The sequence below is a fragment of the Mobula hypostoma genome, chromosome 5 (genome assembly GCF_963921235.1).
Source record: "Mobula hypostoma chromosome 5, sMobHyp1.1, whole genome shotgun sequence".
NCBI classification, from domain to species: Eukaryota; Metazoa; Chordata; class Chondrichthyes; order Myliobatiformes; family Myliobatidae; genus Mobula; species Mobula hypostoma.
This window is the reverse complement of record NC_086101.1, coordinates 87,810,979-87,838,207: the sequence shown is the minus strand read 5'-3', so window position 1 is coordinate 87,838,207 and position 27,229 is coordinate 87,810,979. Positions and strand designations below refer to the sequence as shown.

General features: G+C 40.1%; 1 protein-coding gene across 3 annotated transcripts in view; it reads right to left on the bottom strand.

Annotated features, from left to right (window-relative positions):
- The window catches only part of LOC134346855 (low-density lipoprotein receptor-related protein 1-like), a 2,119,020-nt gene that overhangs the window by 220,373 nt on the left and 1,871,418 nt on the right, over nt 1-27,229 (bottom strand). For all 3 annotated transcript variants that reach the window (XM_063048628.1, XM_063048629.1, XM_063048630.1), the window contains 3 exons: nt 21,920-22,103; nt 18,183-18,268; nt 17,979-18,098 (listed from right to left, as the gene is read on the bottom strand). In XM_063048628.1, coding sequence (XP_062904698.1) covers nt 17,979-18,098; nt 18,183-18,268; nt 21,920-22,103 — 390 coding nt within the window. The remainder of the gene's footprint in view (nt 1-17,978; nt 18,099-18,182; nt 18,269-21,919; nt 22,104-27,229) is intronic.

The following is a 27,229-nucleotide window of genomic DNA, read 5'->3' as shown; positions in this document are numbered from 1 at the left end:
TTTATTGATTATTTCTGATGTATCATTTTTCTTCATACCTGACATTCCTTTGATTAATTTGACATTTTCCTTCTCCCATCTGAATATTACCTGAAATCACTGTAATAAGGAATGTCAAGACAAATTTTCTGTGTTCTTTCTTTAAATAACATTTGCAATACTATTATTTGATGTTTCTGTGAATGCCATTGGTTCATTGGCCATTTTCTTAAACATCTTGAATTGAAATATTTACCATTAAACACTAGCTGTCACGACTTTACTTTCTCAACTTTTGCAGTTTTCTTATTAATCTCATTTCTTTCTATATTACGCAGTTTTTTCCCTTTCAAGTTATGAATGGATTATCATCTCCAAGATTTTTTCTCCTTAACAGTACCAGTCAACCTCCCTACAATGAGGTTATAATTGAATTGACTTTATTTCTTACATCCTTCACATAACTGAGGAGTAAAAATCTTTATATGACATCTCAGTCTGAATGTGCAATGTGCACATTATAGTAATTTGTAATAAATAGTATGTACAGTAAGATATACAACAGAACAGTCAATGTAGCTTAGAAATACAATCGTGTCAGCATGAATTAATCAGTCTGATGGCCTGGTGGAAGAAACTGTCCTGAAGCCTGTTGGCCCTGGCTTTAAAGCTGCGGTACCATTTCGTGATAGTAGCAGCTGGAATAGTTTGTCGTTGGGGTAACTTGGTCCCCAATGATCCTTCGGGCCCTTTTTACACACCTGTCACTGCAAATGTCCTGAATCATGGGAAGTTCACATCCACAGATGAGCTGGGCTGTCCACACCACTCTCTGCAGAGTCCTATAACTGAGGGAGGTACAGTTTCCATACCAAGCAGTGATGCAGCCAGTCAGGATGCTCTCAATTGTGTCCCTGTAGAAAGTCCTTAGCATTTTGGGACTCATCATGTCAAACATCTTCAACTGTCTGAGGTAAAAGAGCCGCTGTTGTGCTTTTTTCACCATACAGCCGGTATGTACAGACCAAGTGATGTTCTTAGTGATGTGTATGCCAAGGAACTTGATGCTGTTCACCCTCTCAACCCCAGATCCATTGATGTCAATAGGGGTGAGCCTGCCTCCTTTCCTCCTGTGGTCCACAATCAGCTCTTTTGTTTTTGCAACATTTGACATCATCTGCAAATTTAATTAGTAGATTGGAGTTGTGAATGGCAATACAGCCAAGGGTATACTGAGTAAAGGAGGGGGCTTAGGACACAGCTCTGGCGGCCTCCTCTGTTGAAGGTCAGAGGGGCTGTGGTGAGGGAGCCAACTTTTACCACCTGCTAGCGATCTGACAAGAAGTCCAGGATTCACCCCACAAGGCTGGGTGAAGGCCTAGGTCTCTGAGCTTCTTTTCAAGCCTGGGGTGAATTATGGTGTTGAATGCTGAACTGTAGTCCAAGAACAGCATTCTCACACAAGCATCCCTCTTCTCCAGGTGTGTAAGGTCAGCGTGTTGAGTTATAGCTATTGTATCATCTGTTGATCAGTTGTGTCAGTAGACTAATTGTAAGGGTCTAATGTGGGTGGTAGTGTGCTGCAGATGTAGTCTTTGACCAACCTCTCAAAGTATTTGCTTATTATTGACGTGAGTGCAACAGGACGCCAGTCGTTCAGATACTTTACCTTGGTCTTTTTAGGTATGGGGACAATGGTAGATCTTGAGTACCCACCCTGGGATGCCGTCCGGTCCCACAGCCTTGTGGTTGTCCACTCATTGGAAACACCTGCATACCTGCACACTTCAGCCGCAGAGATGACCAAGATGCAGGTTGCATCAGGGGCTCAGTTTTGGCAGCACCAAACTGAACGCAAAAAAGATTTAGCCCATCTTGGAGAGAGGCAGTGATGTTGGCAGCCCAACTGCGTTTCGCTTTGACGCCTGTGATAGTGTGCAGACCTTGCCATAAGTTGCATGTGTTGTTGGTGGAGGGTTGTGTCTGGATCTTGTCCCTGTATTGTCGTTTTGCTGCCTTGATGACTTTGCGTAGATCACAGCTGTATTTCTTGAGTTGTTATCAGTGGCAAAAGTTCTGTCTTGTGTGCTTTAAGTGCTGCACGCACAGAACTGTTGATCCAGGGATTCTGGGTTGAATAGACCCTGACCAATTTGGGGGAGAACAACTTCTTTGATGCACTTCCAGATGAAGCTCAAGACCCCTTCCGTGAACTTGGAGACATCCTCAGCACGAAAGACATTCCAGTTGATGACATCAAAGCAGTCCTGTAACATGAAGACCGATTGGTTGGACCAACAGTGAATGGTTTTAACTATGGCCGCCGCTTGTTTCAGCTTCTGCCTGTACGCGGGCATTAACAGGATGGAGGAGCGATCGGTCTTCCCAAATGGCGGACGGAGGAGCGCTTTATAAGCATTGCGGAAGGCAGAGTAGCAGTGGTCGAGTATGCTTTCTCCCCGTGTTACTCACCTGGATGTGCTGACAAAAATTCGGAGAGACTTTAGTCAGCACTGCTCGTTTAAAGACTCCAGCGATGGCGAAAGCAGCCTCTGGGGTGCTGATGGTCTCATACATATCGAGAGCCAGGTCAGTATCAGCCTGCGGTAGAATATACACAGCGGTGATAATAACAGCCATGAACTCTCCAGGCAGCCAGAAGGGTCTACACAGAAGCACAAGATACCCCAAATCTGAGGAACGAAAGTATTTGAGCACATGCACGTTCTGGGGGTAGCACCAAACATGATTGCCCATGGAGCATACCTTACCTCCTTTACTCTTACCGAAGAGATTTTTGGACCTGTCTGCCTGGAACAGGGAGAACCCAGAGGGCTCAAAGGCGTGATCCAGTATCTCCTCCATCAACCAGGTCTCCACGAAGCACAACAGGTCACATTCCTTTTGTTTCCTGCAGGTAGCAGATGCTGGCTCTCAGTTTGCACAGCTTGCACAGCTGACTGAACGTCAGCCAGGGGTATGCTAGGGGAGCAGCGGCCGATTAACACACCATCTCAACCTCACCAGGATGCTGGCCCTTCTCCCTCGCCTTGGGCGCTGCTTCTGAGGTAGCAGCGATGTAATAAATGAGCCTCCCATGGATTGTATCAGCAGGGATTCGCAGTGTAGAAAGGGCGGCACATTATGGGTAAATTGCATTTTCCTAACATTCAGAACAGAGAGTCAATCATATCTGATGTGACTATCAGCTTCTTGAACAAGAAATGCAAAGGAAATTGCAGAAATTATCAGTACACTGTAAAGTTGGTATGGAGCTCGCAACATGGCCGCTGTTCATGGCGCCATCTTGGACAAGACCCAGACTCTTCCTTATTAAGATCCAATGAGTCTCACTATACATGTTGCAATCATAATATGTCCTCCTGCTCCAGAAATCTGAGATTTCCTGAGCATTAGCTCTGTTAATCAGACATGCCCTGTTCTTTTCCTACAGCCATGTCCTAACATTCTATTAAGACATCTATTAATATTTTAACTATTATTTTAACAATGTGATACATCTGGCATTTTGCTGAAATACAGCACTACTGCACTCTCTGCAAACACAGCTGCTTACTAAGCATAGAATAGGCGTGTGGATATTTACCTTATTTCCTACCTAGTGATCATCAGCTGGATTTAGTTACAGAAAAGTTTAACTGAAATAATTACGTTCTTTTTAAGACTCCACCAGATCTTCTGTACCAATGCATGGGAGAAGAACTCTCAATCCCCTGAGCATATGCTATTCATCAAGATTATAGCAGACCTGATTGTAAATTTAAGTCTGTATTCTCATTTTGGAAATTAATGAATATTATCTCAAGCCAGTACAAAATTCTGCTCTGGATTTGCCTTTGTATAACTTCCTTTATGATACAGAAGGTCCATTGAACCCAAAATTTCATGACTCTTTGGTTTGCAGAGGGGTTGCTACTTTAATTCCTGGAGCAAATGCTTTAGCAATGTTTTAGACTAAGACTGAAGAATGAGAACTGTATCATATTTAACCTGAGCCAAACAATGCAATTTTTTGGAATATATATTTTATCTTGAAAGGTGGTCGCCAAGGCTCTGGCAAAGTATGGCACACAAAAAAATATTACAAATTAAATACTTTTTGTTTACTATGAAAAGTATTATAAATGTACTGAAAATGGTAAAATCATAAATTATTTTAAAGATACAAAAATCCATGATAAACAATTTAGACATAACTTAGAATGAAGATTAAGGTAGTGGGTAGTGGCTCCATATGTCATTACTACAGGGCGTGAAGACCCTACCTTACACAAGTCCCAGGCTCAGCTGGCTCTGGCAGTTAGTACCCGGTATGGGCCCCTATCCAGGGTTACAGATCCCACTGTCTTGTGGGTATCTTCGGGAGAAGAGAAGGCTAAGAAGTAAACCCTACACAAATCCAGAGTGGAGCCCCTAAGGCGGTTGGATGACGTATCACGTCACCTCCAGGCAGCTCCTGCAGCCATGCTGATGCCAAATGTACTGCTTTACATTCCTTTGGAACACATCCGCGAGGCCGAGAGGGGGATCTTGATGTCTGGGCAGCCCAGGATCTCCATATTCATCACCCAGGTCTGCGGCCCAGAACATGCGCATCCATTGTCTACTTAGACAGACAGAGCCATTAATTAAGAAGAATGAAGATCCATCAATCTGTTAATGGTATATCAAATGAAAGAATTGCTGTAACTCATCAAATAATTTTAAAGTGTTTCACAGTCAAACAATTCCTGTAGTATTCCACTAACTGTTGTTGGACACACACCTCAGGTCTCTGCAATTGGCCTTCATAGAAGCAATGTCAGTAAGTTTCTTTATAGCTAATATGTGATGTATTACTGTTCTCCAGATCCTCAAAGCTAACTTAATACACTATACTTTCAAGTTCTGGTGCTCTTATGTTTACTGAGCTGAATACAAACGAAAACAAAATCTAGAATTTCCTCAGGCAAAGCACATGCTTTAACTTCATATTTTTTATGATGACAGAATTTGTCCCCAAGGACAAAAACGACTTGTCCATGGAACTGAAACTGTTTTTTCTCTTGTGAGGACTTGAAGAAGAGTAGAGACGTTATCTCTAGTGATTTTCTCAAAATTAAGATGATCTAATTTTTTAATGATTCAGTCTTTAATATTTTGTGCGCACAATATATTTCTCATTATGTATTTCATAACTACCTCACTGGCAAAAACATGTTTTGGAACATTAACTTTGTAAAAGGTATTCTGTTAATTAATTCTTTCCTTTTTCCTTTCACTATATCCCAAACAAGTTATCCTCTCTCTTATTAACTCGGTTGCTAGATAAACTTTCACTATTTACATTTGGGCTATTTATAGAACAGGCATGAACCCTCAAAGCTTGATTTGTGATTCCCCAAACCTATTATTTTTTAACCAGCCTCATGAAAATTCAGTTTTTATCAATTGGTAGCTCAGAACATCAACTTCTGTTCATTAGTTTCCTGTTACAAAATCAGGTACCAAACTAATTTTGCAAGAATACCTTTTATTGTAATATCTATGAAACATGTTTGTGGAACTATAGAGTATGCCCGTGCCATAACCGCTTTCATTCAATATTTTTTCATGCCATTTTCTTCAACATATTTTAATCAAATCCAAAGATTCTTTCCTCCATCAGAAATCTCCAATTATTAAAAACTAGTAGAGAATCACACAGCTTCAGTCCTCAAAAGGGAAAAATCATAATTAGTGATAGATTACTTCAACTCTTTATAATCTATTATTACATTCTGGCTCAAACTGACTTCTTAGTCCAAATGAATCTGGCTAAGATGGTTTGGACCTTTCCAAGAAGTGACTTCTTTCAGTGTTAAATAATGACAAGTTCATAGCCTAATTATTTGATTGAAAGCAAGCATATAAGGAAACATTCAGTGGTGTAGCCAAATTTGGCTGGATGACCTCCAAGCAGGTAATTTGGCATCTTCAGTGTTAACCTGGTGTTTTAAATACTAGCAGCAAGAGGTGCCAACTCCCAAGCAACAGGCAGTGTCAACTACCCAAGCCTGGCATACACCTTTGAATACGCAGAGTTGTTATTTTCCCCGAGGCAAAAATTGACTGTAAAATCAGAAGAGAATTTAAGTTATTTATAAAATATCTTTTGGGAATATCAAGAATTCCCTCCTGTCTTATATTTCACCTTCAAAAAATGCCCTGCATGATTGAGCAGCCTAAATCACAGCCCTTTCAATATTTCACGCCACTGCACTACTCCCATCCAATGTTCCATTTCTTACTCTTTTTCAAACCGATAATGGTTGAATAGGATCAAACTAATAGGCTAAGCCTAAAATTATACTATCATGTTAAAATCATAACATGTTAGTTGGGTCCCAAGAGAGAAGAATCGTCCCTGCCCATTCTAATCACATTCTTTGAGGAAATCTTCCCATCGATGTGTTTGCATACTGATGTCAGGATATGAAGACATGGGATTTACAATTTGAGATGTTGACAACCTCACACTCAATATCAGAGAAACCAAGGAATTGATTATGGACTTGATGTCCAAAGTTTCAGGTTCAGGTTGTGGAGGCTGGGCACCAGTTCTCATTGAGTTCTCACCAGTGGAGAGGGTGACCTGTGTGTCAACATCTCAGAGAATCTATCCTGAGCTTAATACATTGATGCAATCATAAAGAAGGCACGGCAGTGGCTCTACTTCATTCGGAGTTTCAGGAGATTTGGTGTGTCATCAAAGACTCATGCAAATTTCCACACTGGAGAGCATTCTGACTGGATGCATCACAGACTGGTATGGAGGCTCCAATGCAGAGAATCATAAGAGGTTGTGGAGGATTGTAGGGTCAGCCATTTCCATCAGAGGCACAACACTCTCCGCCATTGTGAACATCATTAAGAATAAGTGCCTCGAGAAGGCAGCATCCTTCACTAAGGGCGTTCACCATCTGGTACTTGTTCTATTCTCATTGCTACCATCAGGGAAGCTGTACAGGAGCATGAACGCCCACACTCAAAGATTTAGGAATTGTTCATTTCCCATCATCATCAGATTTCTGAATGGTTCAAAACTCATTTAATTCAAGTTTAATTGTCATTCAACGATACATGAATACCAATGAATACGGCCAAGCAAGACAGCGTTACTCTGGAGCCATGATGCAAAACATAGTACCAATAGTCACACACAGCACAAAGCAAACATAGCACATAGGAGATAGCAAGCTCAGGTAAGATATCAGTAAAATACAGCCATGCAAAAGAAGTCCAGACCAGGACAACATATACTGCAGAAATCTGCAGTTGACGCAATACAGCTTGTCTTCTGCCAAACGAATGCTGGACGGGGTGAGGAGCACCGACTTCAGCCTGGATGCTGTACCACATTGCTCTGGCAGAGCACAGCACTACCTCATCATGCCTCGTTTCAACACTTCCTCATCATTCCTTTTGTTTTGCACTATTTATTTATTTGTTTGTTTGTTTTGTAATTTATAGCAATTCTATGTCTGTATTATGTATTGCTGCTGCCAAACAACAAATTTCATGTCATTTAAAGTAGTGATTCTGATTCTGACATGTACTAATTATTGACTGTTTGGCATCACTGTCATGAGCCTATTGGTAGGAGATCAGAATCAGAATTAAGTTTAATATCACTGGCATATGTCTTTGTGGGAGCAGTACAATGCAATACATAATAATGAAGAAAAACGGTGAATTACAGTTAAGTATATATATTAAGTAGTGTTACGTACCCCGTAACTGGGTTGCCAAACCAGCAGAAATGGATCACTCAGTTGGAGTCTGGAGTACCAGAACTAAGAAAGTTTTATTAAAGAAACAAGCAACACAGTAATCGAAAGGATAATAAATGCAGCAGTTCAGTGATGACAAACACACATGTGCACAGAATTAAGATAACAGCATCAATCAAGCTCTATCGTTGTCTAGGGGTAAATGACCAAATTTCAAAATGACTCAAAGTTCAGTTCGCAGTAATCGTTGCCATGGCGATGGACAACGTGGGGGAAGAGACAGAGAGAACAGGAACAACTGATCATTCAGAACACTGCTTCACTCACAGACCTGCGAGATGGCTCACAAACAGCTTTTGGGCGGGTCCTTGGTGATGTCACCTGAGGTCACCGACTGTGACCCCTCCTCCAGATGCGGTCGATCCTCTGCAGTGAACCCGGCACCCAGGCAAGGGCGGACACACACCGGGTTCCCGCTGATCGTACCTTTCCACCCTTGTCGTTGTCTGATACTTCTCACCCACTCGTGAGAGGCGCACCGCTTCCAGGGTCTCGTTACCTCGGGTGGCGTGTGTGTCTGTCTTAGCGAACCTGTCCCTTTTTATCCCCCTGCTGGGGTATCGCCTGTCCATCACTTCAAACAGTTCAGGGTTCAAAGGGGGGAGCCGCTCCAGACAGCTCTCTCTCTCCCACGTCCCTTCATTACACATCTCCAGACGCTGCTCCATTGTTCCTTATCTCTCCTTCCCCTGAGGGCAGGTGGCAGACCAACTGCTGATGTCACTGATGCTAACCCAGGCCAGCAAACATCTTAATTTTATGTGTATTCTTGTAACAGTAGTTAAATTAAATAAGTAGTGCAAAAAAAGACAGAAGTAACAAAGTAGTGAGGTGGTGTTCATGGGTTCAATGTCCATTCAGAAATTGGAAGGCAGAGGGGAAGAAACTGTTCCTGGATCCAGTGTGTGCCTCCAGGCTTCCTATCTCCTTCCTGATGGCAGCTATGAGAACAAGGCATTATCTGGTTAATCGGGGTCCTTAATGATAGACATTGCCTTTTTGAGGCATTGCTCCTTGAAGATGTCCTGGGTACTATGGCAGCTAGTGACCATGATGAACTTATGAAGTTTACAACCCTCTCCAGCTTATTTTGATCCTATGCAATAGCCCTCCCACCTCCACCCGCCACCCCCCAATTCTGTGTGTGACTGAAGATCACACAAATCTTCCAACAACCTGCTGAAAACAAAAATTGTTCAATGGACTAACAATTCCCATAAGTTTTCTATAGTTATACTATTTACATTGAACACAGCACAACTCCTGCATTATGACTGAATGTCAACGATTGCTGTTGGTTGTTGGATCTGTTATGGCTCCCTATACGTTTATCTAATTGTAATTAGTAACATATTATTTTGTGGAACATAGCTGCTTCATAATGTTATTAAAATTTCTTCATATTTTTACCCTCTCCTTTGTGGAAATGGATAAATGGATAAGACTGAACACATTCTACTACAGTGCATCAGTCACATTTTCAATGTAACTCTTCTCCGTGGATTGTCACCTTGTGGTGGTGGAGAAGCTTGAGTCGTCCTGCGATCCCGAGAGCAATGCCTTCTGGATCTATGCTCCTAGTAGGGTCACCCATGGTGGTAAGGGTGAGGTCCCTGACAAAGAACAATCCAACCAAGACCTCAACAGTGGAACAGACCAATGAAGTTACTTCAAACTCAACGGCTGTGAAGGTGAATGAAGGCTGCAACAAATCCATCAGCTCCAATCGTTGTGGTTTCCATGCCATTGGATTGATTTATGAAGTACTGCATGCTTCTTGGAGTGCAACATCAAGTACACATTAAACAAATACACGCACAGGCGTATTGGCTCTGTGGGCCAATTTCTTTGAAGGAATGAAGACCATCATCCTCAACCTCGAGAAATAGCCATGACTACAACAACAATGTAACTGCATATTGATCTCTGGATAATGCCTGGTAAATTGTCACCAAATGATTAAACCAGTTGGGAAAAAGAAATTAGTTGGTTTAGAGCTTTATAGCTGCAGGAAAGCAGTATTGTTTACAGAGAAAACAGACAATTACACATCTGTCAATGTCATGACTCAGACTGAGTTGGTATGTACGTTCATAGCGATAGTTTTGAGGACAGCATGTTAGGCGTCGGGTTAGGAATGAGGGAGAATGAAGAACCAGGGGCAGAAGACTGCCTTCGAAGTCCAGATCGAAGGTTTGTGATCCAGAGGTCAGAATGGCAGGTGCTAAGGAGACCAGCAATCCCCCGGTTGCTGAATTCCAAGATGGAGATCTGTACAGGCGAGAGTCAAGAGGGCTGGTGAAACACAGGAAACTGGGACCAGAGTTCCTTGCAAATCCGGAAGTCGAGCCCCGAGGCACTCCACAATCTGAGTTTAACAATCCTGGAGGTTGGGGCCGATGAGGCCTGAAGGTCAAACACATGATTAGTGAGTCTTGGGATCGAAGCTTGAAGATCAAGTCCATGACTGGAGTGTTCTGGAGTTGATACCCATAGGTAGGTGAAGTCCAAAGGGCAAAACCAAATGTCAAAGTCCAAAGGTAACTGACAAATCCGGGCTAGCGATCTTGGGCTGGAGACCAAATATCTGTGAGTTATGGGGCCCAGGGCAAGACTGGAGACCCAGAAGCAGCTCATCCTGGGGATGAAGGCCTTGCATGTGTGAGGGGATAGTCTGGTGAGAAATTGACTTGTTTTGCTGTTGTTGTCTTTTTGCTATTGCATGCATTGTTCTGTGTTGTAAGTTCAGTTGCATTGTGTTGTGTTCACCACTCTGGACATTTTATATTGGTGCTGGAACTTGTGGGCTGCCCCACCACATCCTTGGTTATATTGGTTGTTCATACAAATGACTCATTTCACTATATGTTTTGATGCACATGTGATAAATAAATCTGAATCTGAATTTGAAATACCTGTGATTTAACCAAATTGTTGGATTCCTTTAGCTGCATGGTGATATTATATTACGGCAATTTTAATACTTATCTGAGCAGGAAACTAGAGTTAGTTTCCCATGCATGGCCACTTGTAACAGAGATGAATTAGGGTGAGATGAGTCTTGTGGAGGTGTGTTTATTTTCAGAATCTTTACAAGAGACAAACTCTTTCAGACCCTGTGCAACAAGTACAGACCTTTCTTACTACAGACCTAAACACTTATCCCTTCTCTTGCTCCTTCCTTGATTTTTGTGGTTAATTTTATTGTGCAATACTATTGGCAGCCTGATCTTATTATCACCAGGTGACAGGTTGATTCAACTGTACTGTAATATTCTCTCCATCAATCTGTTGTTACCAGCAATGCAGTCTATGTTTTTTTTCCACAAAACTTTGTTCAAAGAAGGCCATTGGGTATAGATGCTTAAATCACTTTGAAAGCCAACAGGCAGCAAATGCAAAAAATGTTTTCCATCTAACTATCTGTCACTTGCAAGCATTAATCTGCCACTAATATTACAGATGAAGATTGAGATGATTGGTTTGTTCTACTATGTAAAAGTGAACAGCTTAAGTTTGTGCTGATGATATTGTTTAAAATCGCGGAGATTCTGTCAGAATTACGTTTTCCAGCTGATGAAATTTGCTGATGGAAGGAATCAGATCCCCATGGGTAGAAGATATCTTTGTTGGCTGTATGATGCACCAGGAAACTAGAGGTGACAAGTCAAAAGACTTTTTCATTATCTTTCTGTGCTACCTTTCACGTTTCTATAGGATTTGGATTTGTCTATATAAATTGCTATTTAAAAATTGTGATAGGAAGTGTTGGAATATGTATTTCAATCTGTATCCGTGCATAAAAAAATGTAAAATTGCATGTCAGTGTGGAGAAAACATTTTATACCCAAAGCATTAATTTGACTTTTCTCTCTGTACATGAACAAAAACTTTTTTAAGATGCAATAGCAATAACATTTTTTGATGGATATGAGCTACCGTATTGGAATATGCTCAGATATACATCGTGATCTTGCTTACATCAACATTAATAGGGGTCAAGTAGTAGGAAAATTGAAGACGAGTTATACCCAGCACAAACACCAGAATAAATAAAGCACCAGAAAGTTGGAAAGAAAGTTGTGAGGGTGGCTGGTAGTAAACCCCCATCTGCACGCACACACTCTATATTTTTTATTTGCACTCACTATAATCATAAAGGTTTCACTTTGGACATCCGTAGTCTGAGAGAACCTAGATTCTTCCATATTCAGTGAGTGATGTACTACCTCTACTGAAACATACTACTCTTGGTCTGCCACAGACTCTGGATAAACTCTGTTGCCTTGTAGCTCATCGATTAAAGAGTAATTGAGGATTTATTGTTAAAAGATTGATCATACATATAGAAACATAGAAAACCTATAGCGCAATATAGGCCCTTCGGCCCACAAGGCCGTGTTGAACATGTCCTTACCTTAGAAATTACCTAGGGTTACCCTTAGCCCTCTATTTTTCTCAGCTCCATGTACCTATCCAGGAGTCTCTTAAAAGACCCTATCGTATCCACCTCCAGCACCATTGCTGGCAGCCCCTTCCACGCACTCACCAGTCTTTGCGTAAAAAACATACCCCTGACATCTCATCTGTACCCATTTCCAAGCACCTTAAAACTGTGCTCTCTCGTGCTAGTCATTTCAACCCTGGGAAAAAGCCTCTGACAATCCACATGGTCAATGCCTTTCATTGTCTTGTACACCTCTAACAGGTTACATCTCATCCTCCGTCTCTCCAAGGAGAAAAGGCCGAGTTCACTCAACCTATTCTCATGAGGCATGCTCCTCAATCCAGAAAACATCTTGGTAGATCTCCTCTGCACACTTTCTATGGTTTCTACATCCTTCCTGTAGTGAGACGATCAGAAATGAACACAGCACCCCACATGGGGTCTGACCAGGGTCCGAGATAGCTGCAACATTACCTCTCTGCTCCTAAACTCAATCACACGATTGATGAAGGCCAATGCACCATATGCCTTCTTAACCACAGAGTCAACCTGTGCAGCAGCTTTGAGTATCCTATGGACTCAGACCCTAAGATCCCTCTGATCCTCCACGCTGCCAAGAGTCTAACCAATAATATTATATTCTGCCATCATATTTAACCTACCAAAATGAACCACTTCACACATATGGATTGAACTCCATCTGCCACTTCTAAGGCCAGTTTTGTATCCTATCAATGTCCTGCTATAACACTATCCACACTATCCAGCCCTCCACACTATCCACAACACCCACAACCTTTGTGTCATCAGCAAATTTACTAACCAATCTCTCCACTTCCTCATCTAGGACATTTATAAAAATCATGAAGAGTAGGGGTCTCAGAACAGATCCCTGAAGCACACCACTGGTCACCGGCCTCCATGCAGAATATGACCTGTCTACAACCACTCTTTGCCTTTTGTGGGCAAGCCAGTTCTGGATCCACAAAGCAATGTCTCCATGGATCCCATGCGTCCTTACTTTCTCAATAAGCCTTGCATGGGGTACCTTATCAAATGCCTTGCTGAAATCCATATGCACTACATCTACTGCTCTACATTCATCAATGTGTTTAGTCACATCCTCAAAAATCCAATCAGGTTCGTAAGGCACGACCTGCCTTTGACAAAGCCAAGCTAACTATTCCTAATCATATTATGCCTGTCCAAATGTTCATAAATCCTGCCTCTCAGGATCTTCTCCATCAACTTACCAACCACTGAAGTAAGACTCACTGGTTTACACTTTCCTGGGCTATCTCTACTCACTTTTTTGAATAAGGGAACAACATCTGCAACCCTCCAATCTTTCAGAACCTCTCCCGTCCCCATTGATGATGCAAAGATCATTGCCAGAGGCTCAGCAATCTCCTCCCTCGCTTCCCACAGAAGCCTGGGGTACATCTCGTTTGGTCCCGGTGACAACTTGATGCTTTCCAAAAGCTCCAGCACATCCTCTTCCTTAATATCTACATGCTCAAGCTTTTCAGTCCACTGTAAGTCATCCCTACAATCACCAAGATCCTTTTCCGTAGTGAATACTGAAGCAAAGTACTCATTAAGGACCTCTGCTGTCTCCTCCAGTTCCATACACACCACTGTCATATTTGATTGGTCCTATTCTCTCATATCTTATCCTCTTGCTCTTCACATACTTGTAGAATGCCTTGGGGTTTTCCTTAATCCTGTCCACCAAGGCCTTCCTATGGCCCCTCCTGGCTCTCCTAATTTCATTCTTAAGCTCCTTCTTGCTAGCCTTATAATCTTCTAGATCTATATCATTACCTAGTTTTTTGAAACTTTTGTAAGGTTTTCTTTTCTTCATGACTAGATTTACAACAGCACGTTTCCTGTACCCTACCATCCTTTCCCTGTCTCATTGGAAAGTACCTATGGAGAACTCCATACAAATACCCCCTGAACATTTCCCTGAGAACATCTGTTCCCAATTTATGCTTCCAAATTCTTGTCTGATAGCCTCATATTTCCCCTTACTCCAATTAAACGCTTTCCTAACTTGTCTGTTCCTATCCCTCTCCAATGCAATGGTAAAGGAGATAGAATTGTGATCACTATTTCCAAAATGCTCTCCCACTGAGAGATCTGACACCTGACCAGGTTCATTTCCTAATACCAGAGGCTACAAGCCTCTCCTCTTGTAGGCTTATCTACATATTGTGTCAAGAAACCTTCCTGAATACACCTAACAAACTCTACCCCATCTAAACCCCTCGCTCTAGGGAGATGCCAGTCGATATTTTGGAAATTAAAATCTCCCACCATGACAACCCTGTTATTATTGCACCTTTCTAGGATCTGTCTCCCTATCTGCTCCTTGATGTCCCTGTTGCTATTGAGTGGTCTATAAAAAACACCCAGTAGAGTTATTGACCCCTTCTTGTTCCTAACTTCCACCCACAGAGACTCTGTAGACAATCCCTCCATGATTTCCTCCTTTTCTGCAGCCATGACACTATCTCTGATCAACAGTGCCACACCCTCAGTTTTTTTCCTCCCTCCCTGTCCTTTCTGAAACATCTAAAGCTTGAAGTAACCATTCCCGCCCCTGAGCCATCCAAGTCTCTGTAATGGCCACAAGATCACAGCTCCAAGTACTGATCCACGCTCTAAGCTCATCCGCTTTGTTCATAATACTCCTTGCACTGAAAAAGATACATCTCAAGCCATCAGTCTGAGTGTGTCCCTGCTCTATCATCTGCCTATCCTCCTTCTCACACCGTCTCCAAGCTTTCTCTATTTGTGAGCCAATCGCCTCTTCCTCTGTCTCTTCAGTTCAGTTTCCACCCCCCAGCAATTCTAGTTTAAACTTTCCCCAATAGCCTTAGCAAACCTCCCCGCCAGGATATTTGTCTCCCTGGGATTCAAGTGCAACCCGTCCTTTTTGTACAGGTCACACCTGTCCCAAAAGTGGTCCCAATGATCCAGAAATCTGAATCACTGCCCCCTGCTCCAATCACTCAACCAGGCATTTGTCCTCCACCTCACTCTATTCCTATACTCACTGTCGCGTGCAACAGGCAGAAATCCCAAGATTACTACCTTTGTGGTCTTGATTCTCAACTTCCTTCCTAACTCCCTGTAGTCTGCTTTCAGGACCTCCTCCCTTTTCCTACCTATGTCGTTGGTACTAATATGTACCACGACCCCTGGCTGTTCTCCTTCCCACTTCAGGATATCGTGGACGCAATCAGAAACGTCCTGGACCCTGGCACCTGGGAGGCAAACTACCATCTGTGTTTCTTTCCTGTGTCCACAGAATCGCCTGTCTGACCCCCGAACTATAGAGTTCCCTATCTCTGTTACCATTCTCTTCCTTTCCGTACCCTTCTGAGCCGCAGGGCCAGACTTTGTGCCAGAGGCGTGGTTACTGTTGCTCCCCCAGGTAGGCCGTCCCCCCCAACAGTACTCAAGCAGGAGTACTTATTGTTAACGGGGACAGACACAGGGGTACTATCTAGCATCTGACTCCTGCCCTTCCCTCTCCTGACTGTTACACACTTATCTGTCCCCCGAGGCCCCGGTGTGTCTACCTGCCTCGTGCTCCTATCTATGACCTCCTCACTCTCCCTGACCAGACGAAGGTCAATGAGCTGCATCCCCAGTTTCCCTAAGGAGTTGCAGCTTGACACTCCTGGTGCACATGTAGCCTTTTGGGAGGCTTATCCGAGCACAGAACACTGACCTCACACACATACATCCTATCTGTATTCTTCACAGGCAACCTACCTCGCCTTGACCCGTTATCACTGAAGCCTCATTGAACCAAAGCTCTCCTACTCTGTCTCCCTCTACTCTGTCACCCACTCCTCTGGTACCCGGTCAATACAGCAGTCTCCTTTTAAACTTCTCACTCATAAACTCTTCTCGCTCTGCTAACTGGTTGATGTCCACCCGTTTGCACAGTTGTGCCTCGATCAAATCGCTGAAGAAATATGATAGAATATAGAGGTAGAGTTGTGTTTTTGTAGTGTTTTCACTTAAAAACACTTCTGTAGGTATTACATAATGAAACAAATGAGACTTCTGGTCATATAAATCACAAAATTGTCTTACATAAGCAAGACAGTTTGGACAATCATTTGTTATGACACTTACCTGCCTAGAACTCTTAAGCATAATTATTTAAAATTGTTCCGCATGCACTATGTGTAGAATTGTAGGTTTAATGGAGTACCCATAATGTAAGGCAAAACAATGTTAATAATTCAGGTGTAAACTTGGTTTGGGCTAAGTACCAAGTACTTCAACCACTTTCTGTGTCCCAGTGAGAACCAATTTAACAAAGGAATCAGTTTGGATGTTTCAGATATCAGCATGTGCCAATGATTCTAGTTTTGAAAGTTTTACAAGGTCTTTTTTTTATGACAGGCAGGTGTATAATGGACTAGATTGCGTTTGACCAGGCCCATGTTTTGTGTTTGCATCCTCTGGGTTATGTCTCCATTAAATCCTCTAAATTCACTGGTGTGATAAACAAACATGATCTTCTTCCAGGTCAGCATTGCTGACACCAAGGCCCGAGTCATTGTTATTTGGCTATGTTGGGCTGGACACATCACTTGCATTCACAAAACAGACTGAAGGAGATTACCAAGCGTTCAGTAAAAAAAAACATTCAAGGATGTGTTTATTAAAGAGGTGCAGCATCACCAATTATTCCTGGCACTTCTCTAACTAGAGATGGCATTAAAAGCCTGGAAGCCAGGCATTAGGGAAATACACAAACCTCTAATAAGTAGCAGACGCTGTGCATCACAATGAAAACTGCCCATCCATCTACTCTAGCATCCACCTCCTACCCCATCTGTGGAGTCATTTGCAATTCCCACGTTGACCTCATTCGCCACATTACAATTCTTAAAACGAGATGCCAGTCATCCTCAACCTGAGGGGCTTTCTACACAGAAGAAAACAAGTCTTTACATTTTCTTGATATCCACTGTATTAAATGCCTCCATTTCATGACACTCTTACCAGACCGAGCATGTCACTAAAAGCGACTAGACCTCAGAGAGCAGAACATAAGACTTTATCCACAGCACTAGACTCAGTTCAATTAAAAATAAGTGTTCAAAAAAAATCAAACTGAATACAGAATAAATGTAAAGACACATTAAACAGCTGCAAATAAATCTTAGAAGGGCAAATATAAAATTAAATAAAGTAAAACAAAATATATTTTCATCAATGCAAACACGAGGAATTCTGCAGATGCTGGGAATTCAAGCAACTTTGATGTGTGTTGTTTATATTTTCATCAAATTATCTTTTTATTGAAAGTCGCCAAATCTGTTCAAATGATCAGGGTTTGTGCACCAGCTGTAACGGATATAAAGCTAAAAGACCAGATGCAACATATGAACAGCTCTATATAATCTGGAACCGCCAATCGACTCAATGGTGCATTCGGTTTCAGTCTGGGAGGTCAATGTTGTATTGTTGCATTGCTTTGCCACAGAAGTTGAAAGTGTGCTGAATATCAGATGGGAGATAGCTGGTGGCTCTCCACACAGAAGCTTCACAGTTTTGAAGGGGAAACTTTGAAATATTCTATTTAATTGAAATGTATAACCTTTGTGAACTTACTTACATATTTGGACTACCAAATACTTAAATTCTGAAGTATTCCACATTCATGTTCCTAAAGCAACTCCTCCTACCTCAGGATTGCTTCCATTCAGATGGATCCTTGATATCGTACTGCCTTGAGTGGTGATATCTGCCCAATAAATACATTGGTCCCCATAATCAAAATCAATTGCATGAACATTATTCAACCCCTGTAAAGTAACAAAAAAAAAATTGGCCTTGTGTTTGAACATTTAAAATGCCAGGAACAAACAATACTAGAAAAGATCCTTTACCTGTTTTAATAATGTGTAGTTGAATCCATCTATACTCATTTTTCGTATTTCATGTCGGTCAGCAAAAATTAAAAATGGTTCCTCATCTGAAAAAAACACAAAAAAGAATCTTCACTAAGGCATGCAATTTTAATAGCCATAAGGTGGATTTAATGTTTGCATTCTTTACGAAAATATTTCTCTCAATTCTGATTTGAATTTGTTTATTTACTTTGGATAAACCTTATAATGCGTGTTCTTTAGTATACTTATTCAAATCCTAACCTTTCCTCTATGAATAATCCAAAGCTGAAAAAAAGAGAAAATATTGACAACCAGAACACTTGGATTGGAATGAATGTCCTTGTTATTGATTGACACATATGCTTATTTTCAATTGTCTAATTTAATTCTTTTGTGAATCCTCGCTACTGTTGATTAAATACTTTAATACTTCATACTTTAATACTTTATTGTTGCCAAACAATTGATACTAGAGCGTACAATCATCACAGTGGTATTTGATTCTGTGCTTCATGCTCCCTGGAGTACAAATTGATAGTAAATATAGTAAAAATGTAAATTATAAATCATAAATAGAAAATAGAAAAGGGAAAGTAAGGTAGTGCAAAAAAACCGAAAGGCAGGTCCAGATATTTGGAGGGTACGGCCCAGATCCGGGTCTGTTCCGGGTTAACCATATTCTCAAATCTCAAACATATTCTAAATAAAACACGAGGATGTAAGCAAAATTAAGCCAAAAATATAACTAATTAATATTCGTATTGTTCGTTCCTCAGATTTCACACTAAACTGCGAACTGTGTACCACAGAAGGTAATTTTCCTGTCTTATTGGTGATCCAACCTAATTCCTATGAAAGGTGATCTATTTATCAGCTCTCTCCCATTGTTTAGAGTCAGCTTTTATGAATCATTAATTCTTCAAAGAAGCTTATTATATTTTTCATCTTTAATAATCTGTCATGGAATTTATTCCTAATGTCTTAATAGTTCAGGAAATATATTTATTTTGATACTATTTTAATGTCATTGAAAAGCATTACTGGAATCATCTTCAACTTTTCATTATAATATTAATGTATATTAACATTCCTCACTGGCAGCTTTTTTACTTGACAACAGAATTTCAGAATTGTTTTGTTTTGCTCTGTTCCTTCCTATGATTAGATCCATGTTATGGGCATCAAAATAAATGTAACATTCAGGTATGTTCCAACCAACATGACAATATGTATTATCTTAAACATGCAACCGTTTTCTTTTCTTTTGGCTATGCTTCCCTGCATTCTATTCACATTTCAGTTACTTCACTGGGCTAGCTGGACCCATGAATTCATTTCAATTCCAGGATTCATAGGCTAAATTGATAATTCAGTTTCATTTATTATATATGTTAGTTTCCCTGAAATATTCCGCAGCACAGAAGGCAATGTTTTTAAAATATTAAATTTCTAATTTGATTTATCCAAGAAACGATATGAGCCGACTGATGGTTGGGGAAGTAAACTGTGAAGAGAACATATTGTATGGGGCCAACAAAGAATGTAGATGAGATAATTTATTGTACAAGAAGTGGGTTACAATATGGAGTAGTGTAGAATTAACAACACAGTTGAAAGCAATAGGTAATAATTTCACAGATTAATTACCATCTATTTATTTATATGCCATTGACTAATGAATGGGATTCAGAAAGATTTTGATGTATTGTATATCACAGAAAAGCTTCTCCCTGCGCCTTCAGACGCATCAGGTGGCAACCTTGCTGTTCCTTTAGCATTTGTCTGTTTTACAAAGCCAAGTTGCTAGCTTGACAATTAACCCAGCATAGGTGGAGTACAGGTAAGGAGCTGGCAGATTCAAAGCTGATACCTCTTGCTCCGAAGACTGGGTATAGATAACCCTTCACTCTGGTAAGTTACAATAATAATCAATTTCAGAAAGTAATTAGAAAGGAAAATATTTTGCTAGCCTTCATGATCAGAAGTTAGCAATATAAAAATAATGAAGTATTTCTGGCTTGTTGAGACCCCACATGTACTATGTGCAAACGTCTCTTCCTACCTAAAAAATGAGATTAAACATACCTTATGGTGAGTGTAAAAAATGTTCACAATATTGACATGAGATTCTGTAGATACTGGAGATTTTCAGCAACACTCACAAAATGCTGGAGGAACTCAGCAGGTCAGGCAGCATCTATGGTGGGAAATGAACAGCTGACATTTCAGACGGAGACCTTTATCGAACTCTGTGGTGCCATAAATCAGGGGTCTATACATCTTTATCAGGTGCCTTGATAAAGGGTCTTGGCGTGAAGGCTATACAGTTCAATTCCCTCCATAGATGCTGACTAACCTGTTGAGTTCCTCCAGAATTTTGCGTGTGTTTCATAAGATTGATTATGAAGATGACAGTATAGCCTTATGAAAAAAGACAAACTGCAGGGATCTATATAGTTTGAAGTATAAAAGTTATCTCATTGGAGGGCTTTGTGCATTGGGTGGTGCAATAAAATCCCTTGTTAGAGAAGTAGAATGAAAGTTATGCAGTAGAAATTTGTCCTTGGTTGCCACATCATCTGCATGTTTACCTCAATTTTGAATTCCAGTGATCTTCAATCAAGCCAAATGTGGAAAGACAGTATAGTGAACAGCGATAGTTTTGGCACTTACTTAGCACGGGCAGCAAAAAACTAATTTCTAAAACTCAATATTAGAATAAAACAATTAGGAATGAGATGATGAGAGATTACTTCACTCAGAACATGATGGATATTTCAAATTCTCCACTTCAGACAATGTGGATGCTCAGTCATTGAATTATTGAAAAGCATAGGATATCAGGATCCGGAACAGATAAAAGAGAATTGGGGATTATACAGGAAGTGCTAATGGAAATTTTCATCCATGATTTAATTGAATGTGGAATTGGTTTGAATAGTCTTGAGACTCCACCTTCCTGTTGTCATTTCTTATGCTTATGTAGAATTGCAAGCTCATAGTGCATAGATTTTAATTTAACAAACACAGCAAACAATAAACTGGTTAAAATAAATGTTCAACTTTCACCGTTGTGACATAAAAGAGTAATCTACTCATAAGTTATATAATACTAAATGTAACATAACAGTCATACACTTAGAAGCATTTCTCAACTGCTCTTCATTTCATGTTTAAAATTACAAGTTAGAACAGTTTTCTTTTATATTATTCAGCAGATTCAATGGAATTCCTCAGAGACTGTTGTAAAAATTCCATTTTATATGAGACAAAGACCATGTTTTCAAATGCTCTCTAAAAGCTCTGCTTGAAGTATTATACACAATCACAATGAGAAAATTAATATACTTATTCTTACCACCTTCTTAACTCTAACAAGCATTTCGAGAAAACATCTCATTATTTTCCCCAATCAAAGTCCTGAATGAAATGAAAATTATTGGAATAATGTTCAGTATCTCCATCATGAAAGGCCACAGCAAAATCACAACATGTTTTTCAATGAGTGAATTTATAGATTGGAATTGCACTGTGGAACATTAATACTAATTCCTTTTAAAACCCATATTTCATAAATGAACCTTTAACAAAATGTTAATGTGCAAGATGCTAATTTAATACAATGCATTTTCAGTTCACTAGGTTTTGCTTCCTTTATATCATATTTCATACCTTACATCTCTTGTGAGTCTCTATAGACTTTAATGCAGGGAGGAATAAATAGAAAATCATACCTGATAAAACTTTGCAGCTATTGGGATTATCTGCTCGTATTTCATAACCTTCAGCACACAAACACTTGTAGGTTCCATAAGTATTGATGCATTGCTGGCTACAGGGAAAGCTGGTCGCACATTCATCAATGTCAATACAGGTTTTGCCATCATCTTTCAGTCTGAATCCAGGCCAGCATTTGCACTGAAAAATACAAATCATTAACAAAATTACCATCATCAGCAATTCCTTTGAAGGCCAGCACTTGTAATCTATTTACTGTATTACCGTCAGTTAAAATATAGAGAAAAGAGAGAAATTGCCTTTAAACTCACGAGAGAGCATAGGCCATTAACTTTTTGCTGTTGATATTTCTCTAGCAGGCAATTTCTTTTTTATAAGGTTGAGTTGCTAGCTCGACACTCAACCCAGCACGGATGGAAAGCGTGACAAGGAAGCCTTCGCTCCGAAGTCCAGCATTGATGCCACTATGCCACCAGCCGGCATAGTTAAAATATAATCTATATAAAACTATTCAAAATAAAAGACTCTGAACATTGCTACTTCTAGGAAATAAGATTTATCTATTAAGTAAGCACTTAAAAGATTCAAGCAAATCATATTGTGAATAATAAGACTGCACCAACTTAATAGAGATAAAACAAACCTAAATATTTAAATACAGAAGATGGCTCATTCCATATATTTTGATCCAGAGAAATTTAGTGCAACTTCCAAAAATAGTTTCTTAAGTCTATGGCTAAGAAACTATGAGCCAGTTTCTATCTGCAAAGCAGGAGGCTTGTCTTGTGTACCATTACTGTTTTACCAAACCAGTCACATAGTTGGTTAAGTGAGCTGACAAGTAAAGATAGCTAAGACATTGGCTCTAAAGAACTTAAAATTAGATGTAGATAAAAGAATAATTTAAACAAAAACATACTCAACTAGACATGCTTATTTTTAATTATTCTGCACAATAATTTATCCCTGTTTATCCCTTCCCACCCCTCATCATTGTCCATTTTGCTTTTCCAAGCTGTTCAGTCCTTTTTACAAGGCCATTCTGAGGACTGTTGCCCAAGGATGTCCAGCAGAAGACAATGTATCACTGGTCTCATGTTCTTGAACTCTGCAACCCAGTATTAGCAGGACTTTGTGTCTTATTGTTTTGAGGCCAAGTCTGAAGACAATACAAAGATAGGTGGAGGGGCAGGTAGTGCTGAGGAAGTAGGGAGTCTGCAGAAGGGCTTGGACAGATTGTGAGAATGGCAAAAAAGTGACAAATGCAATATAGTGTAGGGAAATGGAAGTGTATGGTCAAGCACTTTGGTGTAAAGAATAAAGCATAGACAATTTTCTAAATGGGGAGAAAATTCAAAAATCAGAGTGGCAAAGGAATTCTTAATGGTTAACTTGCAGATCGAGTCTGTGGAAAGGAAGACAAATGCAATGTTAGCATTTATTTCAAGAGGACAAGAATACAAAAGCAAGGATGCAATGCTGAAGCTTTATAAGGCACTGGTCAGACCACATGGAGTATTGTGATCAGTTTTGGGCCCCTTATCTAAAAGATGTAACATTGGAGAGGTTCATGAGAAAGATACTGAGAATAAACGGGTTAACTTGTGAGAAGTGAATAATAGCTCTGGGCCTGTATTCTTTGGAGTTTAGAGGAAAGAGAGGAAATCTCATTGAAATCTATTGAATATTGAAAGGTCTCGATTGAGTAGATTGGTGAGGATGTTTCCTAAAGCAGTTGAGTCTTGGACCAGAGGGCACAACTTTATAATAGAGGGATGTCCATTTAGAATGGAGATAAAAAGGAATTTCATTTGTTAGAGAATGGTGAAATTCATTGTGCAATTCTTTGCCACAGACAGCTGTGGAGGCCAGCTTATTGAGTATATTGATCAGGACGAAGGGTCTCGGCCTGAAACGTCAACTGTACCTCTTCCTAGAGATGCTGCCTGGCCTGCTGCGTTCACCAGCAACTTTGATGTGAGTTACTTGGTTTGTCTGGGCATCAAAGTTATGGGTAGATGGGCAGGAGGATAGGGTTGAGAGGGATAATAAATCAGTCACAATGGAATGGTGGAGTAACTTGATATGCCAAGTGGCTTAATTGTGCTCCTACGTCTTATTGGTTTCACTTTCCACACCCTCATCTTCCTGAAGTGCAGCTTTTATAGAGGCAGATACAACATTGAGAAGGATTAACAGTGGTACTCCCAGCAGGATATTTTCTTCAGATAGAAGTTCAAAAACTTGGAAACAGTTTCAGGATAAAGCTGATATTTTTGTGCAGAGCAGTGATTCTGTAAGTGGGCAATATTGCCCCCATCACTAGGGTCGTTAGATGTTTCTAAGTGGGCTATTATGATAAAGGGAGAGCTGGGGCATTCGGTAGCAAGGAGTGGGGGCTGAGGGATTACAGGCTTAACTTAAGAAATGAATAAGTTATTAAAAGCATTTGATCCTCAGTGCTTTGCACTTGAATACAATGATCAAATCATCTGATTTCTTGATAATACGTTTGTACATTGATCTCGTAGACTTTGCACAAAGAACACTATAGCTGTTGAAAAGCAATGTCACACTTCTGTATGAGGCATATCATGAGAAACCTGGACTGAAGAAATTGTGTCATTTGTGGGCTTGGCCCATGCATTATTGCCATTCACTACTGTAACAGAGTGTTTGCTAGTATGATTCCAATACTCTAATCACTCAGTGATTCAATTCCAGTGAATTTGAGTATGCATTCAAACAGAGTAAAGTTCAGAATCTGCCCTTTTGAAGGTCTTGACCTCATTCCACTAGCTCACGGCCCAACCATGATATTGCTGCCTTATTTTATGTAGCTTCAGGCAGTGAGCCAGGTTTTGCCTGAACTATGATGATGTCATAAATTTTCTCTTTATTGATCGCAGTGCTTGAGGTTGGTCTTAAACAATAGGTGATTGACCATTGTCGTCAATCCATAATGAAAGCAGCAGAAGGAGACTAAACATAAAAGAATTATAGATAGTATATTATAGACAGTATCTGAAATGATGCAATTCTGAGGCTTTAGAAGGCATTGGTTAAACCAACTGCATTTGGAATATTGTGAGAATTTTGGGCCCTTTATCTAAGAAAGAATGGAGAAAGTCCAGAGGAAGTTCACAAGAGTGATTTCAGGAATGAGAGGGTTAATACATGAGAAATGTTTGATGGCTCTGGGCCTGTACTTGCAAGAGTTTAGAAGAATGAGGAGGGATCTAATTGAAAACAATTGAATATTGAAAAGTCTGGATGGAGTGGATGTGGAAAGGATGTTTCCTATAATGGGAGAGTTTAGGTCCTGCGGGCACAACCTCATAATAGAGGGATGTCCATTTAGAACAGAGATGAAGAAAAATTTCTTTAGCCAGAGGATGGTGAATCTGTGGAATTCTTTGCCTCAGATAGCTGTGCAGGCCGATTCATTGGATTTATTTATGGTGGATGTTATTAATTAATCAGAATCTTGATTTTTGATTATTGAGAGTATTGAAGGTTATGGGGAGAAGGCAGTAGAATGGGGTTGAGGGGGATAGTAAATCAGCTATGTTGGAATAACTGAATAGACTTGATGGGCCGAATGGCCTAAATCTGCTCCTACGTCTTAAGGTCTGATTGTCTAAATATGGATTTATCCAGCACCAAGCAATCACCAGCAGCCAAAGTGTCTGTTGTGTGACAAAGTTTTTTTCAAATGAGGTAATGAAACAATCCAGGCTCCTTGAACATTTGAAGATGATATACTCTGATAAAACAAGAACTTGGCTTATTTTAAGTCATTACATGAAAACGTTCAGAAATGAAAAACACTTCAAAACATGTTTGCCAGCACTTCATACAGCATTTCATTGCTTATTGCTAAATCTAGAAAGCATCATGCAACTGGAGAAGAACTGATTCCGCCAGCAGTAAGAAAGGTTCCAAGTACAGTTTTGCAAAAGTCACCAGACCAAATAATTATAGCTATTCTACTCAGCAACAACTCTGTAAACTGACAAATAGATAAAATGTCTGACAATGTTGAAGACGCATTGTGCAACATACTTAAGACGACAGAATTTGATCTGCAGTTGGATGAGTCAACTTTGCCAGTCAACAAATCTTTGCTTCTTGGTTATGTTTGCTTCATAACAAATTAAAATATGGTTCAAGAGTTGTTGTTTGCCAGGGGAATAGAAACAGCTATGAATGTGGAGTCAATATTTCAGGTTGTTGAGCAATTTTTCAAAGAAAGATTCATTCCATTCACCAGCATTCTTGCTTGTGCAACTGAGGGGGTGCTGTGAATGACATTACACCACTGTGGGGTTGTTACTTTCTTGAAAAAAGCTGTACTTAACATATTTACCATTCACTGTACAATTCACAGACAACATCTCGTCACTAAAAAACTGTGATCGGCTGCACAAATCATTAAATATTGTTATAGTGGTATATAAAATCATGTTCAATATTCTTAATTCTCAACAATTTCAAGAGATTTTTATTGAGAATGATGAGAAGTTTGAATGCTTGCTTTTGCAGACAGAAGTCAGATGGATCTCAAAAAGAAATTGCCTGAGAAACTTTTAGGTGTTTATTGAAGCAGTGATAAAATTAATGGAAGTCTTGAATGCTTCTTTCAGTAATCAACTCAAGAATATTCGGCATGACATTGCTTATTTGTCAAAATTATTTACACAGTTTAATGAAATCAATCTTCGATTGCAAGGAAATGACATAAATCTTATCAAAGTCTAATCAGTTGTCTCCACATTTCTGTCCAAGTTAAACCCTAGTTAAGAGCAACATTGGCCATTGTGACCTTTTCCAATTTTTGAGCCTTCTTGAGTTGGAAGTGTAAGAAAGAATACCAGATGATGATCTTAAAGTACTCTGTGCCCATCAGAGTGAGCTCCATAAAGACATGTCAAAGAGATGTCAGGCTCTTATCTCGATCCAAAGTCCACATAGGATAATAAATCAATTCCTCAACACTTGTAATGAGGAATTAATAGGAAGGATAGAGGAAGAAATGACCTTACTACAAAATGACTTTGAGCTAAAGCCAAGGTTCAAAACATCTTATCAAGCAGATAGAAATCTCTGAACGCTATCCTGTAATACAGAAAAAGGTCAAGATGTTCTTTATTGCCTTTCCAGCATCACATTTAGTGGATCACGGTTTCAGTGCAGTTGCTCAACTTCTTTTTAAAGTAATGAAACAGACTGCAAGTCACTGAACGCAGGGATAACTTCTCATTGACATTAGGCCTAATGTTGAGAAGCTGATATTACTAAAACAA